General features: G+C 37.9%; 1 protein-coding gene across 3 annotated transcripts in view; it reads left to right on the forward strand.

Moving 5' to 3' along the window:
- Positions 1-15,495, forward strand: part of OSBPL9 (oxysterol binding protein like 9) — a 56,927-nt gene extending 41,432 nt beyond the window's left edge. For 2 of the 3 annotated variants that reach the window (XM_030455037.1, XM_030455039.1), the window contains 17 exons: positions 3-53; positions 3,464-3,502; positions 6,507-6,600; positions 7,114-7,215; positions 7,508-7,667; positions 8,391-8,503; positions 8,805-8,923; positions 10,277-10,362; positions 10,609-10,783; positions 11,863-11,947; positions 12,189-12,299; positions 12,639-12,702; positions 12,815-12,955; positions 13,833-13,911; positions 14,284-14,375; positions 14,779-14,914; positions 15,018-15,495. In XM_030455037.1, coding sequence (XP_030310897.1) covers positions 3-53; positions 3,464-3,502; positions 6,507-6,600; positions 7,114-7,215; positions 7,508-7,667; positions 8,391-8,503; positions 8,805-8,923; positions 10,277-10,362; positions 10,609-10,783; positions 11,863-11,947; positions 12,189-12,299; positions 12,639-12,702; positions 12,815-12,955; positions 13,833-13,911; positions 14,284-14,375; positions 14,779-14,914; positions 15,018-15,092 — 1,722 coding nt within the window. In that variant the 3' untranslated portion in view covers positions 15,093-15,495. The remainder of the gene's footprint in view (positions 1-2; positions 54-3,463; positions 3,503-6,506; positions 6,601-7,113; positions 7,216-7,507; positions 7,668-8,390; positions 8,504-8,804; positions 8,924-10,276; positions 10,363-10,608; positions 10,784-11,862; positions 11,948-12,188; positions 12,300-12,638; positions 12,703-12,814; positions 12,956-13,832; positions 13,912-14,283; positions 14,376-14,778; positions 14,915-15,017) is intronic. The other variant, XM_030455038.1, reaches the window with a different exon arrangement.
- Positions 15,496-15,754: the final 259 nt, after the last annotated feature.

The following is a 15,754-nucleotide window of genomic DNA, read 5'->3' on the forward strand; positions in this document are numbered from 1 at the left end:
AGAGCATGGTAGAATCAATAAAACACTGCATTGTGTTGCTACAGATTGCTAAAGTAAGTACCCTGTAAAATATTTTGAATTTTCATCTGTCTGAAAACAATTTAAATCTACAAGTGCCTTCTGTATCATGTAAATATATGAATATATGTGTGAGTTCAAAAACTGGTGTAAGTTTATTTACACTAGTCTTTCATAAACTTAATTAAGTTCGTAGCAGATAGTCCTGTTAATGTCTGTGGTAACAATCCTTTTAACAGTTGTGTTCATGAGGAAGCTTTTCTTTTGGGGTAAAAACCTTCTTTCACAGAGTTTGCCATTAGAATAGATAAGAGCTTCAGCAAACATAAGGGTGGCAGAATAGAAACCTAACAAAACTCTTCTTTTTCTTTCATTTAAGAACATGACTTTAGATGTTAATCTAAACTGGTCTGGCAAGATTTTTAATAGGTCTGAAGTTCATGATGCTGGGTGAACTTCTTTAAGTACAAATTGCATTAATTGAGAATGCACTGTAGGTAATGCACTTATGCCTTTCATTTAAATGTTACTTTTTAAAATTTAGTGAGTTTTGGGCTGTTTTTTATCAAGTTCTACTTTTACAGGCCTCCACGTGCCATATTTATGATCTGTTAATGATGAACTGCTGATTTATATCTTCTGACCAAAGGAAGTGTTTTGCAAAGCAACTGATTTATGGTATTTTCAGATTTTAAATCTGAATTTAGTCAGATCACATTCTGATTTATCTAAAAATTAACAAAAAGGTCTTCCTCAGTTAATTTTTTTTTCTGTAGTCTAGATCAGCTTTTTTTTCCTAGGTTCAGTGAAAGTACTAAGATTTGTCTTCATTCTACATACCAGATGCACTCTACAAAATTTTGAGGCCAGTGAAAATTGAAGATCTTAGACCCTTTCAGGATCAGATGCCATTCACTAAAAGACTCAGTTTATATTTTGTGACATTCAAATTTCATATCAGTAGCTTAAAAATTCTGAAGAAAAGGTGTGTAAGTTCACAGGTTTATGCAACTTATTGCATAAATAAATTATTATTGCATAATAAATTATATACAATAAATAATATATAAATATAGAAAATATAGAAATACAATTATATAATAAATTATTATTATTATTATTGCATAATAAAGTATTATTATAAATTTAAAATATTTAGAATTGTCACAGTGAAACCAGTAGGCTGTATGTCATTCTTTGAGGATTTGGCAGTCACTTCTAGGCAGATCATGTGGCAGTACACTGGATTTCTTACACAGCTGTGTGTGACTTGCTGTAGTAATGTAGTTGTTGGAGAAACTGTGTACAACAAGATTTGCTCATTTTTGGTTAATCACTACATAGATGTATTTAATAGGTGTCATTTTCGGAGATTTAATTCCCAGGAAATTTTGTTCCTTTTTAAAAAAGCTCTGCTATGCAATTAGCAAATCTGAAAGAGCAGAATTAAAATCTGCTTTTCACATACTGGATGAAAGCTGGTGGTTGAGTTAGCTTGCTTGTTTCTATTGAATGTCAAATTTCTTTTCTGCTGTGGATGAATCTATTGGGGGAGAGAAACGTATGATTGCTTATCTGGTGCTGATACTCAGAGTGTTTTGAAGTAGTTTATAATGGACAACACTCATCTTGTAGTGGCTGCTACAGTCATGTTTTGGTCAGGTTCAGTGCCTCACTGCTTCAGATACCACATAAGCACACAGATAGGCTGAATTTGGGTCTCCCAAAGATGCCAAGACTTGCTTTCTGTTACACTAAATCAGACCTTGAAGTCCTCCTTTGGGTACCAGTAAATATTAACCAGTGTAAGTAGATTGGTTTATCCATGGGGGAGTATGTGGGGTAGATTTGCAATTATATCATATTAACACTCCCCCTGCCCCCATTTTTCCTCTGCAGGGCCTTTCTCAATAGGAGACAGACCTCACAATTACCTTCTGGTTGCTTGAATAGCTTGAAAATTATTACCAATTCTCTGTATACCAGAACAACTCTGTCTCAAACACACAGCCATTTATTACTAGGATGACTTTGGTATACTGAGGCAAACCTGTTTATTTTGTTGTGGTGGTTTTGGGTTTGTTGCTTTTTTAAAATTGTGTGATGAGCTGGTTTTAGGTTCTTAAAACAACCTGCCCTGGGACATGGACAATTAAATCTTAATTAAAGTTACTGGATAAGCACATGTGTAATCATGCTACTTGCACCCAAAGCATTTTCAAAAAATAATGAAGGTAAATGGGAATATGTTATAATGCATCCATCACTTACCAAAATCCAATCAAAATAAACTAAGTGGGATGTGAGGAACGCTTGGCTTGTGTGTATGCCAGTTGAAGATGTCCAGTTGTGCTAATGTGTTGTAGAATACATGGAATGGTGTGTCAGTCAGTAAACTGCAATCTTAAAGATCCATTTCTGTGTTTTATGAAGTGGCTTTGAACACTTAGATGTTAAATTTTGAATCTTTGCATCCCTTTTTTCACTCCATCACTTCTGGTCAGTCTTTTCTTGTCTGGTTTTATGGCACCTCTGCCCTCCTTCCCCCATCAATGTGCTACGTTGCTGATTGTGCAACGTGGAGATAAGATAGGAAGCTTCAGTACAGATGCTGCAACATCTTTGTGGTTTGTTTCTTAGGTCTTAGAGATGATACCATAACATGGAAATTTTGGGTGTTGAAAACAAATAATGTCTTTGGAGTCCAGTGTTATTCTTTATTCTTTGTTTGTACCCAGTGGAACTCATTGCCCTTAGTGGCATTTTTCCTCTTGTGCCTTTTAACTGTAACAACTGGAATTCTGGGGAAATACTCTACAGACAAGTCTTAAGGTTTACACTGAACAAAGTTATGGATTGATAATGCTGTTAATATGAATTTGGCAGCAGAAGTTGAGGGATTTGGCTTGGTGTTCAGCAAAATGGATACTGTTGCTGGTAGAGTTAAAAGCATGCTAACAGCAGGATGATGTTAACTTGTGTGTTCCTGGTGTAATTTCCTCTAATGACAGAAAAAAACATTTAACTTATGAAGGCACTTCCTGGCTTTCACAAGGTGCTTTTGGCAGTCCTTCAGAAACTGAGAATTTCATGTCTTTTGGTTTTCAGGGACTCATTGGTATTGCAGGCAGCATTTTGGGGGCTGTTAGATTTTTGGGAAGAACCCACATTGTAAACCATAACTGTATTCTGCAGTGCAGGAGGGTTATTTTTAAATTATTCAAACTTATGTGGACAGATCCTTCAAAAACTCTGATCTTCAGAGGTGCAGCGATTGTGTATAGAGTTGTTTCATCTCAGTTTAGTTACTGAATCTCATGATGAGGAGCATTTGGGGACTGAAAATGTAAACACTCCTGAGAGAACCTTGCTATTCTCACTTAACACAGAACTGATAAGTCATACAAGATCGTTTTGTTGATATTTTTAACATTTTTTCCTTAAGGACCAAAATAATGAGGAGAAGCACGCAGATGGACTTATAGTAAGTTTAAATCTAATCTTTATCTCCCTTTATTTCTGCAGAACGTGTGAGCAGGGACCTGAATTTCCACTCATTTTGCAACATACTTCTTCCTTTCTCTAATTTACTGCTTCAAGTGTCTTGTTGAAATTAGTCTTGAGTCATTAGCTGCTGAGCTTGGCTCACATCCTTGCCTTGAGAAAGCTGAGTGGTCAGCTTTGTACTGAGTGTCTTCCATGGCAGTTTTATGAACATTTAGATAAAAATCTGCCATGTGAACAGATGAAAGGGAAATTAACCGGGACAGAAATAAGTTTGTGTTCCATCTGAAGCATCTTTATGTGTGAAATAGATCAGCTATCTGTGTGCTTCAAATAATTTTGTCTTTTCTACAGTGCTGCTCATTTGATGCAAAGTTGTATAACGCCTGTTTGAGCAATGTTTCTTCCTTAACATAACTTCTGCATTTTTAATGTAACTTCTGTCATCTTTGGTTTCGGTCACACGTGACTTCTCTTTTTTCATTCTCTGTTTGTCACTTGAGTACATTTCAGGTACTTTTAATAGGAAATTGGTTTCAGTAAAGCACAACTCTAAAAATCAGTTTGTTTTCCTTACAGCTGACAATAATTGCCAAGCCTTGTTTGTCTCTCCATTACATACAGCTTTAACAGAGTGATTTTTCTGCTATGAACTTGGGAGTAAAGATGCACATGCAGATTTTGGTTCCATCTTGCTGAAAATAAGATATAGGATTGCCCTGTGGAGAGGGTAATTCAGGTCTTAGTGTAATGGCATAGATTCAGTTCCTTGCCCTGAAAAAAAAAGAAAAAAAAAAGGTTTTACAGCCAGGCACTATGTCAGGCAGAAGGGGGTGTGCAAATTAGATCTGCAGCTCAGGGATGTCAAATAAATATTGCAATTTACTATAGTCTGAATTAGTTTGGCCACTATTTGATTTACCTGTGGGCTGGCTTTTACTGGGGAGAAAAAAGGAAGCATTTCTGTAAGAATATTTTAACTAATGGATCAGTGCTTGTGAAACTTTGGTGCTCTGGAGTTCAGTGTTAGCTTGGGCTAAAAGGTCAGGATCTCACTTCAAAGTTAGGCAGGAATATGATCAGTGTTTGATATCCTAGTGGGATGACTGTCTCCTGTCTGCATGGTTGTTTTGAAGTTGTTACTAAACTCAGGGTAGGAAGCTTTCAGATCTGCCTTCATCAGTCTCCAACCCATGGAGGTGTTCCCCAGAATATTTAACAAGAAACTGCAGTTCCTGTTGCAGCGTGGAGAATTGTTTAAGGATGAGATTTCAGTCCTGCATACAAAGTCAAAGTTACTTTGGTTTATTTTTCATTTATCAGTGGAGTGTATCATTTATGTTATTAGTTTCCCTAAAAGCTAGGGGAGGCAGGGATAGCAGTAACATCCTGTGTATCATTTGACCATCTTGGCTTTTAAATTTCTTAATTCTGCAAACGAGATCATGATTTTAAACTGTGAGACAGGGACCTACCTGGGTTGCATGCATAATTGCACAAGAAGCTCAAGTGGTGTAAAAGGCACACTGATTTTATGCTTGAATACAGTGGAGTAATGGTGTGTGTGCTGGATTATTTATTTGTATACTAATCAGTAACAGCAACAAAAATGCAGGAAGCAAATTTTTTGCCTTTAAAAATAAACAGGGAATGATAGTTTTGTTTTCAATTAAATAAACCCTGTGCTATAAAAAAAAATCATCTGTACTGCTTGACTGATTTTAAATGTAGGATGAAGTTCAGAATAAGAGTTTACCAGGAAAGGAGGCAAGTAAGAAGTATTCCTTTTGTAGGAAAATAAAAGAAACTTAAAATGACTCGGTTTCCCTCAGTCTGCGTGCAAATAGAAATTAATAGACTAAAGGGAAGGAAAAAAAGGTTTTCTTCTTTTTCTAATATTTGAAATATTGATCTAAAAAGAGGATAGGAATAACTGTACTGACTAAATTTAAAGCTCATCTATATATTTTTTAAAAACACAACTTTTTTTTTTAATGTAGAACTTGGTATTTTATAACCTTCCTTTGTTTGTTCTTCAACCTAAGAGCAGCAGCAACATTTATATCCTAGCAAACCAAGGTGAAGATTTTTGCAGCTCTGACACTGATTGATGGTTTTAAATTACAAGATGTTAAGAAAAGGGTTTCAGGTGCCTTTTTTCCAAAAAAACTTGTTCCTAACAACCCAGGAGAACACACAGGTATCACTTGTTGTACTTAAATTTTATATTTCATACAGTGCTTAGATTATAACAGAATTACAGTGCAATGAAGCAAGGCTAAGTCATGGCCTTGGATCCAAGTCACTGGCCAAATCCAGTCACTTGGATTAAGTGACATTGCAGTTTAGATTTCCCAGAGGCTTGTTGTATAAAAGCCCAGTCCATATACTGAAGTCAGTGACTTTTGTGCCAGGTTGAAGAGGTACTTCATCTTCCCAGTGCTCACATTCATGAGTAGAATGAAATGTCCTATAGTGGAGGCAGATTGCAAACTGGCAGCTTTGCCTTGCTAAGAGTTTCAGCAACAAATCCACTTCCTGGCTGTAAGGATGCTGATGATTCTTCTTCTAATTTATGGGTTGATTTACTGTGGTCTGGACAAATTAAATCTTGAAAATAATGTTCTAAAAATACAGCTTTCCTATCCTACTCTTTGTCAGATGATTTGCATTGTAACTTTCCACTCTTTGCATGCAGTATTTATGAAAGGACATTGAAATAAGAATTCTTTATAGGAAAATTCAAATCAGTAGCAAATTCAGATTAGTGGAAAATCTGTGTGGAGAATTGAAGTCTTACCACTTGGGAAGTATTTCTCATGCCCTCAACTGTCAATTTGTGTTTTACTTTCTCTCTCAGGAGTTTGCTGTCTTGCACTTGGGCACTTCTTATGCTCGCAATGTTCTTCTTATCTGTGCTTTATTTATTACTATTTTTAATGGAGAAAAAAAAAATAAATGTGCTTTTCTTTCTTTTGCCTCAGAGCACTATAAACCCCGTTGATGCAGTTTATCAGCCTGGTGCTTTGGAGCAGTCAGTGATCAGCACAATGCCTTCCCAAGCAGTTATACCTCCAGGTATGGTGCACAGAAATTATTTCTCAGGAGAAATAATCCTGAGCAGAGCAGGATGCACCTGCAGTGGAGGGGGAGAGGTCTGTGTAATGGTGGATACTGTGTCACACACACAGCAGAGCTGCACCACAGTGGTGCAAAGGAAGGGGGGGGGGGGGGGAGGCACAGAGCTTTCTCAGACATCAGGTGAATCTGCCTCCAGTTGTGTGGATAAGTTGGTATGTTCTACTTGCTCTAGGTTACTAGCTTACATTTCTAATTATTTTCTTACAAAAAATGAAACTCTGGGTCTCAGAAAAGATAAATGCTAAATAACTCTCATTCTTAAAAATGCCATTTTTTTCTTAATAACAAAAAAGAACTATCAGAAGTGTCTTTTTCTGTCTGAATTACTTCAGTAGAAAAGGATTTCATTCTTGCAGGTGAGGTGAAGTAATGTGTAATCTCCTTCACAACAAAAATATAATTCATTTTTAAATGTGACATCTGGGTTTAACATATCAAAATATTCCCTAGAACCTGCTCAGTTGTGCAAGTCAGAGCAGAGACCCTCATCTTTGCCAGTGGGACCTGTAGTAGCATCTCTTGGAAATCAGACTCCAACACCAAATAGTACAGGTACAGTTCTGTGTAAATTTCTTCATGAAATACAGTGAACAAAACATTAATATTTACTGTTTGTAACCTATCTTGGGTTAGGTGCTAATCACCTAATGTAATTAGCTATTAAGGTAACCTTGTATTGGCCTACATCTTGCTTTTAATCAGCATTTAATCAATAATTTCTAATTTTGTAAGAAACCTTTTGAGTTTGTGTTGGTCTTCATTGATTTGAGCAATCTGACACAGGAGTGGTGGATTTTAAACTCATTTCTTTTTATTAAATCTGTAATTTTTAATAACTCCACAGGAAGTGGGCAGTCAGCACCTAGCAGCAGTCTCACCTCTCCAAGCCATGTCAACCTCTCTCCAAACACAGTCCCAGATTTTTCTTACTCAAGCAGTGAGGATGAATTCTATGATGCTGATGAATTCTACCAGAGCAGTTCTTCCCCTAAGAGGTGTCTGGAGTAAGTAACTGGAAATAAGCACTCTGTACTGAATACAGGTTTTATCTACAGGGGCATGGCTTGTGTGCTTGTACAAGTGAAGCTAAATAAAGCTGTGTTAGTTTAAAAAAAAAAAAAAAAGGAAAAAGAAAAAAAGGGAAAAAAAAAGGAGAAAAAAAAGGGAAAAAAAAAAGGAAGAAAAAAAGAGGGGAGGGGGAAAAAAAAAAGAGAGGGAGACAAAAAAAGCACTCCTTGTAACAGAATATTATCCCTTACCCCAGCACAGCTGTCTGTGAGGGCAGTTTCCTCCTCTGCTCCTTCCCATTCCATCAGGTATATATTGCTGACCAAACTCTTGACATGAATCAAGCTTGGGAAGCTACCAGCTCAGATGAAGTCTCTGAGACCCTGGTCTGCTTCCTATGCATTTGTTGGAGCATTTGGTAAATGGGCAATTCCCTCTCACATTTAGTGAGCTGCTTTTCACCAAAATATCTGTTTACTCTTTTTTTTTTTTTTTTTTCTGACTCAGAAAATGGATTTTAAGGTGTGCTACACACTAATTCAAAGCAGAATTAGTCAGCTTTCCCCTTCATTCAGCTCCAGTTTTCTGTGAATTAGCATGCAGGACATATATCAGTATCTAGCAGGGAACTCCTCAGGGAATTGATGTGTATCTGTGCCAAATGAGAATAATTTGTTCTGAAGGAGTTCACTGTGAGGTGTGAGACTGTTTCTCTTCAGTTCTTCAGGGTCTGCTGCAGTCCTGACACGGAGCAGCACAGGGAGCAGCCTGAAACGCCCAGATACCACTGAGTCCCTCAATTCTTCCCTGTCTAATGGGACAAATGATGCTGGTAAGTGGCCTCTGAACATCCACTGAGGAGCTCTTGATTGTTAACCTGAGAAAACTGTCAATATATGTGTGGTCATGCAGGGGGGGTGGATATTGATGATCTTTAAGGTGCCTTCCAACCCTAACCAGTCTGTGATTTGATTGGGTTTATCTTCTGCTTCTGAACTAGTGGAAGGTTGTTGAATTGTAGGATTAAAAAAAAATTAGTTTTTTTAAATAAGAGCTTTTTGACAGCTAATATGTATGATAATTAAATGCAGTCTGTCTTTGAAGGTTTGAGGATAACAATTCGGTTTTTCTAGATCTGTTTGATCCTCCTGATGATCGAGAGGATGAAGGGGAAGGAGAATCAGTGGAAGAACACAAGAGTGTTATTATGCATCTGCTGTCCCAAGTTAGGTTAGGAATGGATCTAACAAAGGTAAAGTTGCTGACTGTTTTTAGGGAAGGGAGGGGGGAGTAAAACCTAAATTCTGCATAAATCAGTGTTAAAGTAATAATATAACTGCATGTTTGTACTAAGAGCTTGTTAAGCTATAACCTCTCTAGCATGCTATTGTTTTAATTGCAGTTGTTACTTGGTGGGGAAAAATAAATGCAGAATAAATATGTATAACTGCTAAAATCTGTTTGGGAAAATAGTTTCCTATGGAAAGGAGCTCTTTGTTCTCTTTGAACTTGATCCTTGGAATGCCTGTAAAGCTGGCATAAGAGGAATGCTGTAGTAATGTTTTTCCATGCTGTAGTAATGGTTTTCCTGCCCTTTAGCTTTCTCTGCAAGATCCTAGTGTACAGTGATACTCAGTAAGAGGTGAATAAAAGGGGAAATTAAGCATGTTGTAAAATACTTTTTTAGTGAATTAGGATCTTGTTGAACAACTTATTTTAAAATGCTCTATGTAGGACTGGCAAGTACAGAGTTGAATTTTTCCTGAATGTGATTCATGTTGGGGTCTGTCTTAAGGCTGAATGAGCAGGGTTCTGAAAGCACTGATCTTTCTGAGCAGCATGGTTAAATGTAAATGAGTAATTCCAGACTGGAAAAGGAGAGATAAATCCTTTCATTAGTTTCCCTAGGTGGATGACTTTAACTCTCTGGTCTGGACCTCACAATAGATAAGCTTGAAATTTTTCTGGGGAAATGGCCTGCAGCTCCCAAGTAAACTGTGGAAGGTTTCTGGAAGTTCTGAGTAGGGAATTGATCTAGAATATGTTCTGGAGACTCCTGGGATATTTAAAGATTACTGATCTTGAGTTAAGCTGCCAGAAAGCATCATGAGTGTGCATCTTGTCTGCATCAAGAGCAGTGATCAGCACTGCTTTCTGCAGTGGTCTGTGCCAGCAGAGAGCAGAACCACAAGAATGGCACCTGCAGTGCTGCTGGGAAGGCAGAGCTGAACCTTCCTCTTCATGTAGAGGCACATGGGAGGATGCAACCACATGGAATGAGATTTTTTTACTATAAAGGAAAATTGATGTTGCTGTAGTTAAGAACAGCTTTTGGTGAGCTCAGCTGTGTAGATGTACATACTCTTAAGTAGAACTAGGATATAGAGGTAAGACAAGAACCAGTTAAATCTCAGGGTTTTTAGGTGATGTTAACTGGCTTACAAATGCCAGAACTCATTGATAAGTTTGAAAGCAGTTGGTTTACAGACACAGGAAGTTGTGTGTGCTTTGTGTGCTATATACACACACCTTTACAGTTAGTGTGTAGAATGCTTTTGTATATGTTGAAGTATCTTATCTGTAAGAGTTGGTTTTCTTCACCCAGGTGGTTCTTCCAACTTTCATTCTGGAAAGAAGGTCACTCTTGGAAATGTATGCTGACTTTTTTGCACATCCGGACTTATTTGTCAGGTATTTGCTATTTGGAATCAGGATATTTGATATTTGATATCAGGGATTTGATATTGCTTATGCTGCCAGAATAAATTGGTAGATTTTGAAGGATTTTGCTTGGATTTTGATCTGAACTTGTAAAAATAATCCAAGCAGTCACCCTTCTAGTTGTCAAACAACCAAGCAGTCAAAAAGCTTTCCTGTCTTTGAGGTACCTGCCTGTTCTAATTTTGTCTCTGCTTTTCTCTCTCTTGGCCCATGTAGCATTACTGACCAGAAGGATCCAAAGGAACGAATGGTTCAGGTGGTTAAGTGGTACCTTTCAGCTTTCCATGCAGGAAGAAAGGGTTCAGTTGCTAAAAAGCCTTACAATCCAATTCTGGGAGAAATCTTCAGGTGTCACTGGGTGTTGCCAGGCGCTGAAGGTGAAGATGATCTGGTTAGTTCCTTCTGCTATGTTTTTTGGTGCTTAGAATGCATGTGAGTAATTCCCCAAAGCTTTATTAATGTCCTGACTGAAAGGGCTTGTGCTGTGCTAAAGTGGCAAAGTAGACAAAACTATGACAGTTTCTTAACAGATCCCTCCCTCCCCTTTTTCTTTGGACAGAGATTTAAAAAATCTTGCATAACAAAACTGGAGCTATTGGGTTTTTTTAAGAACTATCTGACATGTTGAAAATGTTCTTTCTTCTCCTGAACTGTTTCATACCACTTGAGGCTTCCAAAGTTCTGATTTTTTTTAAAAGTATCATTTCCTTAAAACCTTGTGTTTTTAACAGTGAGGTTTCTTTTCCTCACTGACAACAGAAGGCAGTGCAATTTCTCAAATACATCAAATCTTTCTGTGGACTTTGCAAATTTGGATTCTGAGCTTGGATAATATTTTACTTGTCTGTCTTTGCCTTTTTTTTTACTTCATTGGAGTGTGTCTGGTGAAGGGCACAGGAGCAGTGGTGACACTCTTGTGATCTGAAATCATCTACCAGTTTTTCTCTCCTTTGTCCAAGTTTCAGTGAGGCTTAAGGATTAATCAGACTTAAGCACATGAACCAACACAGTGCCTCCCTGATTCTGGAGAAAAGCTCCAGCACTTGCAGTGCAACCTGGTGTGGTTGTTTTGGTTTGGATTTTTTTTTAAATTTTTTTGTTTTGAAAAAGCAAAAATTAAAACCTGTTTCTGCCACCTATCTCTTATTAGTCATTAAGAAATTAAGTGGAATTAAATATTACTTTGTAATTGGGTTTATACATGAGCTCTCAGTTTAATTGTTGTATTTGAGGGCATCTCTCCAATACATTTATGCCTTGTTAAATAAGAGTGAAAGCTGCAAGTTCTTTAGAAAGCATCATCATTCCAGGAGTAAGGAGCTCATCAAATGATCTGATCAGACTGTCAAATATGTTAGAATCATTGCAATGCATTTTAGAAGCCTTTCAACATGGAAGCAACTTCTCTTGGAAGCATCCAGTGATTTCCAAACACTGTCAGTGAGGAAAATCCTCTCTCGTGTCTTGCAGGAGACAGTTTCAGAAGGACCAGTCCCGTGGGTCAGCAAAAACAACGTGACATTTGTGGCAGAACAGGTCTCCCATCACCCTCCAAGTGAGTTGACAATAACTTTGGCAGTGGGGATGGCAGTGACACTGAAATCAGCTCTGGGTTTAGACCTGGGATTGATGTTTTCTCTCCATAATTGAAGGCTGAAGGTTTTCTCTCTATAAACTGTTTTTGTGAGAAACAAATAGCAAGCTCTCTTGCCACTTTGAGAGATTTCCTAATGAATGGGTTTGGAAACAATGGTATAAATGTCTTGTGCTGCTGTTTTTGATACCTTCTTCTTCAGTTTCAGCATTTTATGCAGAATGTTTTAACAAGAGGATACAGTTCAACGCTCACATATGGACCAAGTCCAAATTCCTAGGGATGTCTATTGGGGTCCATAACATAGGGCAAGGTATGTGTTGTGTGAACTTAGCAGTAGAAGATCATATTGCAGAAACCATCACATTAAACACAAGGAATGTTTGATTTTCATGTAATTTGAGTTCATCTATCTAGAAATCAGTGATTCCTTCTGCATTCTTTCTCTGCTGAAGTAATTTAGGAACTGTTTTTCCACATGAATACAACTCTCTGCATTCTCTAGAAGCTAAACATTCTCAGCAAGTAAAGAAAGCTCTTCACTTTTCCTTTTTATGGTGTCTGGTTTTGGTGAATTATTTCAGGTCATTGTAAGAAGTTTTGTAGAGGTTTTGCTGGATGTTCTTTAAATGTTTCTATTTTTCTTTGGCAGGGTGTGTCACATGCCTCGATCATGATGAACACTACATCTTGACCTTTCCTAATGGTTATGGAAGGCAAGTTAATGTTCTGCTTGGCATTTTCCTTTGTAATGCCTTGTAACATCTCATGCTTTTAATATTTATCAGTTAAAAGGTTACAAATGGATACATATATTTGCAATTGCAGGTCTATTCTCACTGTGCCATGGATAGAACTTGGTGGAGAGTGCAGCATTAATTGCTCCAAGACAGGTTACAATGCTTCCATCATCTTCCACACAAAACCATTTTATGGAGGAAAGAAGCACAGAGTTACAGCTGAGATCTTGTAAGCTGCTTTCTTCAGTTCATCTCACTTTTTCCCTGCTTAAATGCTGACATTGTTTTTGAATACAGTCATGAGTGTAAAAGATTGGAACAGCTACAGCTGATAACTTAGCTCATGATTGCCTGTCACAGGGTGCCCTCTCACAGCCAAGATTTGTGAGAAGAAACCAGAATAGTTTCCTAGGTGCATCCTACCTCGTCCTGCTCTAAACCATTCTCAGGTGTTGGCCAAAAGGAATTTAAATTTCACTCTTGAATTCTCTCTTCATTATTTCTCCTAAACATACAGCAGAAAACCTCATGATGTGGCTGCTCAGAGTGTGCCATTAAAGCTCTGCTGCACATTTCCACATATTTATACCAGTGGTTGGGTGGATTTTGGTTAAACCTGTGCCCAGAGCTGAGAATTCAGTGCAGATTCTCATCTCTTTTGGAGACCTCCTGTAGTGTCAGAAGTGATGCTGACAAAATGAGGTTCCAGAACTTGGTTGTAAATCACTTCTTGACACACACTGATAGATGTAATTTGTGAAGTTGTCTTTCTGAGTAGTCTGGGGAAGAACCTTTGAGCTTGTTAAACCTTTTTTTTTAGGCTTAAACTCACTCTAAATCTGTTCTGAATGCCTGTAATTAATTTCCTAAACTCTAAATGCAGATGCAGCCCTAAGGCAAGACCTGTCTTCCTCTGGGACAGCACTTCCTTGGAAGCTTTATCCCAATGAACAAATACATGCAGGACTTCTCACTTGTAACAGAACTTTATTGGTGATTGGCTGATACAAAATGGACTGTACTGCAGTTAGAATAAAGTTGTGATCCTTTAGGTTCTTCCATTTACTATGAAACAGCTGAGAAATGACTGTTTCTTTCTTATTTAGTTCTCCCAATGACAAGAAACCTTTCTGCTCAATTGAAGGAGAATGGAACGGTGTCATGTATGCAAAATACACAACAGGGGTAAAGCAGCTTTTTTTCTTTTTTCCCATCAGAAATGGAATATTGTGCTTAAAGTTTTTTCTTTTATGTTTGGTTTGGTTGGTTGTGGTTTTTTGTTGGTTTTTTTTTTCTTTTTAAAACAAACTTTAATTGAAAGCTTCAATGAAGCTGCCCAAAAGATCACAAGAACACAGGATTCAGTATAAAAGTCCTGAATTTAATTTTTAGATTTATTCTTAAGGTAACCTGATTTCTGTAGCTAGAACAGAATCTACAGACTGATGTTTTTTCATGTATTTCCTGACAACCAGCATACTGGACTGTGAAGGTATATTAATTGTAAGTCTCTTAAGATAAGATAAAAACTGATTTTTTTTAAATCTCACTCTCTAGGAGAATGCTGTTTTTATAGATACCAAGCAAATGCCTACAATTAAGAAGAAGGTAAGGAAGTTGGAGGACCAAGAAGACTTTGAGTCTCGCTGGTAAGAACTTGAGTTTAATGGGCAAATTAAGCCTTTTTTTGTTTGTTTGTTTGTTTCTTAGACCCATGTTTGCAGCACACAGTCTGACTACTGATGTATTTAATCATGGAGGAGCTCCATGGGCCTTTGCTGCAGGTTGTGATCTTAAGGGGGAAGAGGAGAGCGGTAGTTTGGTCACATCCTCATGAAAATTCAATGTTCCAGGGAGGCTCAGGGAGCTTCACTAAATCCTCCTCACTCCCAGCAACAGGCAGGGCAGTTGTGGTTTCATAGGTATTGGGGTTTTCTGCCCTTTTGATAAGTTAATTCAAACAAATACTGATGACTAATAGCCAGCAACACATTTTTACAACCTTGTAGCACTCTGCTTCTATAAAACAGCCTCCTAATTTCTTTTTTTAAGCTTATGGAAAGATGTCACCTACAACCTGAAAATCAGAGACATCGACGCAGCCACAGCCGCCAAGCACGCGCTGGAGGAGAGACAGAGAGCTGAAGCCAGAGCCAGAAAGGAGAAGGAGACCTCGTGGGAAACAAGGGTGAGCTTTATTGGAACAGTGCAAATGCCCTCTAACCTGCAGCATTTCTTCCTTTCCAACTGAACCATAAAAAGCTTACACTGGGTTACTTCCTTTGCTCCAGTTATTCCATGAGGATGGAGAATGCTGGGTGTATGATGAGCCTCTGCTGAAGCGACTCGCTGCCACTAAACACTGAGTGGGGTTTAAAACCAGAAACATTCAAGCCTTGGCTCAGCAAAGTTTACATCTGATCCCAGGGATAGCCACCAGTGATCACGTATGTACCTTCTGGAGAGCCTGACCCTCCCAACTACAGTGGTTCCTATCTCAGGGATACTGGACTGACTGGTGCAGAGAAACAATTCAAAGAAACAAGAAATGTTGTGGCTGTGCAGTGTGCTCAAGCTTCACGGGCAGCCCTGGCACTGATGCTGCTAAAGCAAGGGGAACCTGGGCCCTGAAGCAGATACCTTTGTAATAACCACTGTGAAGGCCATAGCATTGGAGTCAGTTGAATAATATTCCTGGGTCCTACCTATTTAGAGAAAAAAACAAAAGAAAAACCCAAGAAACGAAATGCAAGACATCATTTAAATCTAGGTAATGTTTGCAATGTGTAAATACAATTCCTTTGATGGGACAGTTTGTTAGAAAATGCTACGTAAATGTTATCTTCCACCTGTATGATAATCAAATCTTTTGGCATTTCAGTGTCTTGCCCAAAATAACTTTGTTATTTTGAGCTTAAAATGTAACCATAGAAAACTCTACTCAGTGCATCTTAAAGCTTCATAAAATAGATTTTTCAAACTTCTCTTATGGACTTTTTATTTATTTCATAATAAACCTTTGCAGCAA

Source organism: Calypte anna, chromosome 8 (assembly GCF_003957555.1).
Source record: "Calypte anna isolate BGI_N300 chromosome 8, bCalAnn1_v1.p, whole genome shotgun sequence".
In the NCBI taxonomy this organism is placed as follows: Eukaryota; Metazoa; Chordata; class Aves; order Apodiformes; family Trochilidae; genus Calypte; species Calypte anna.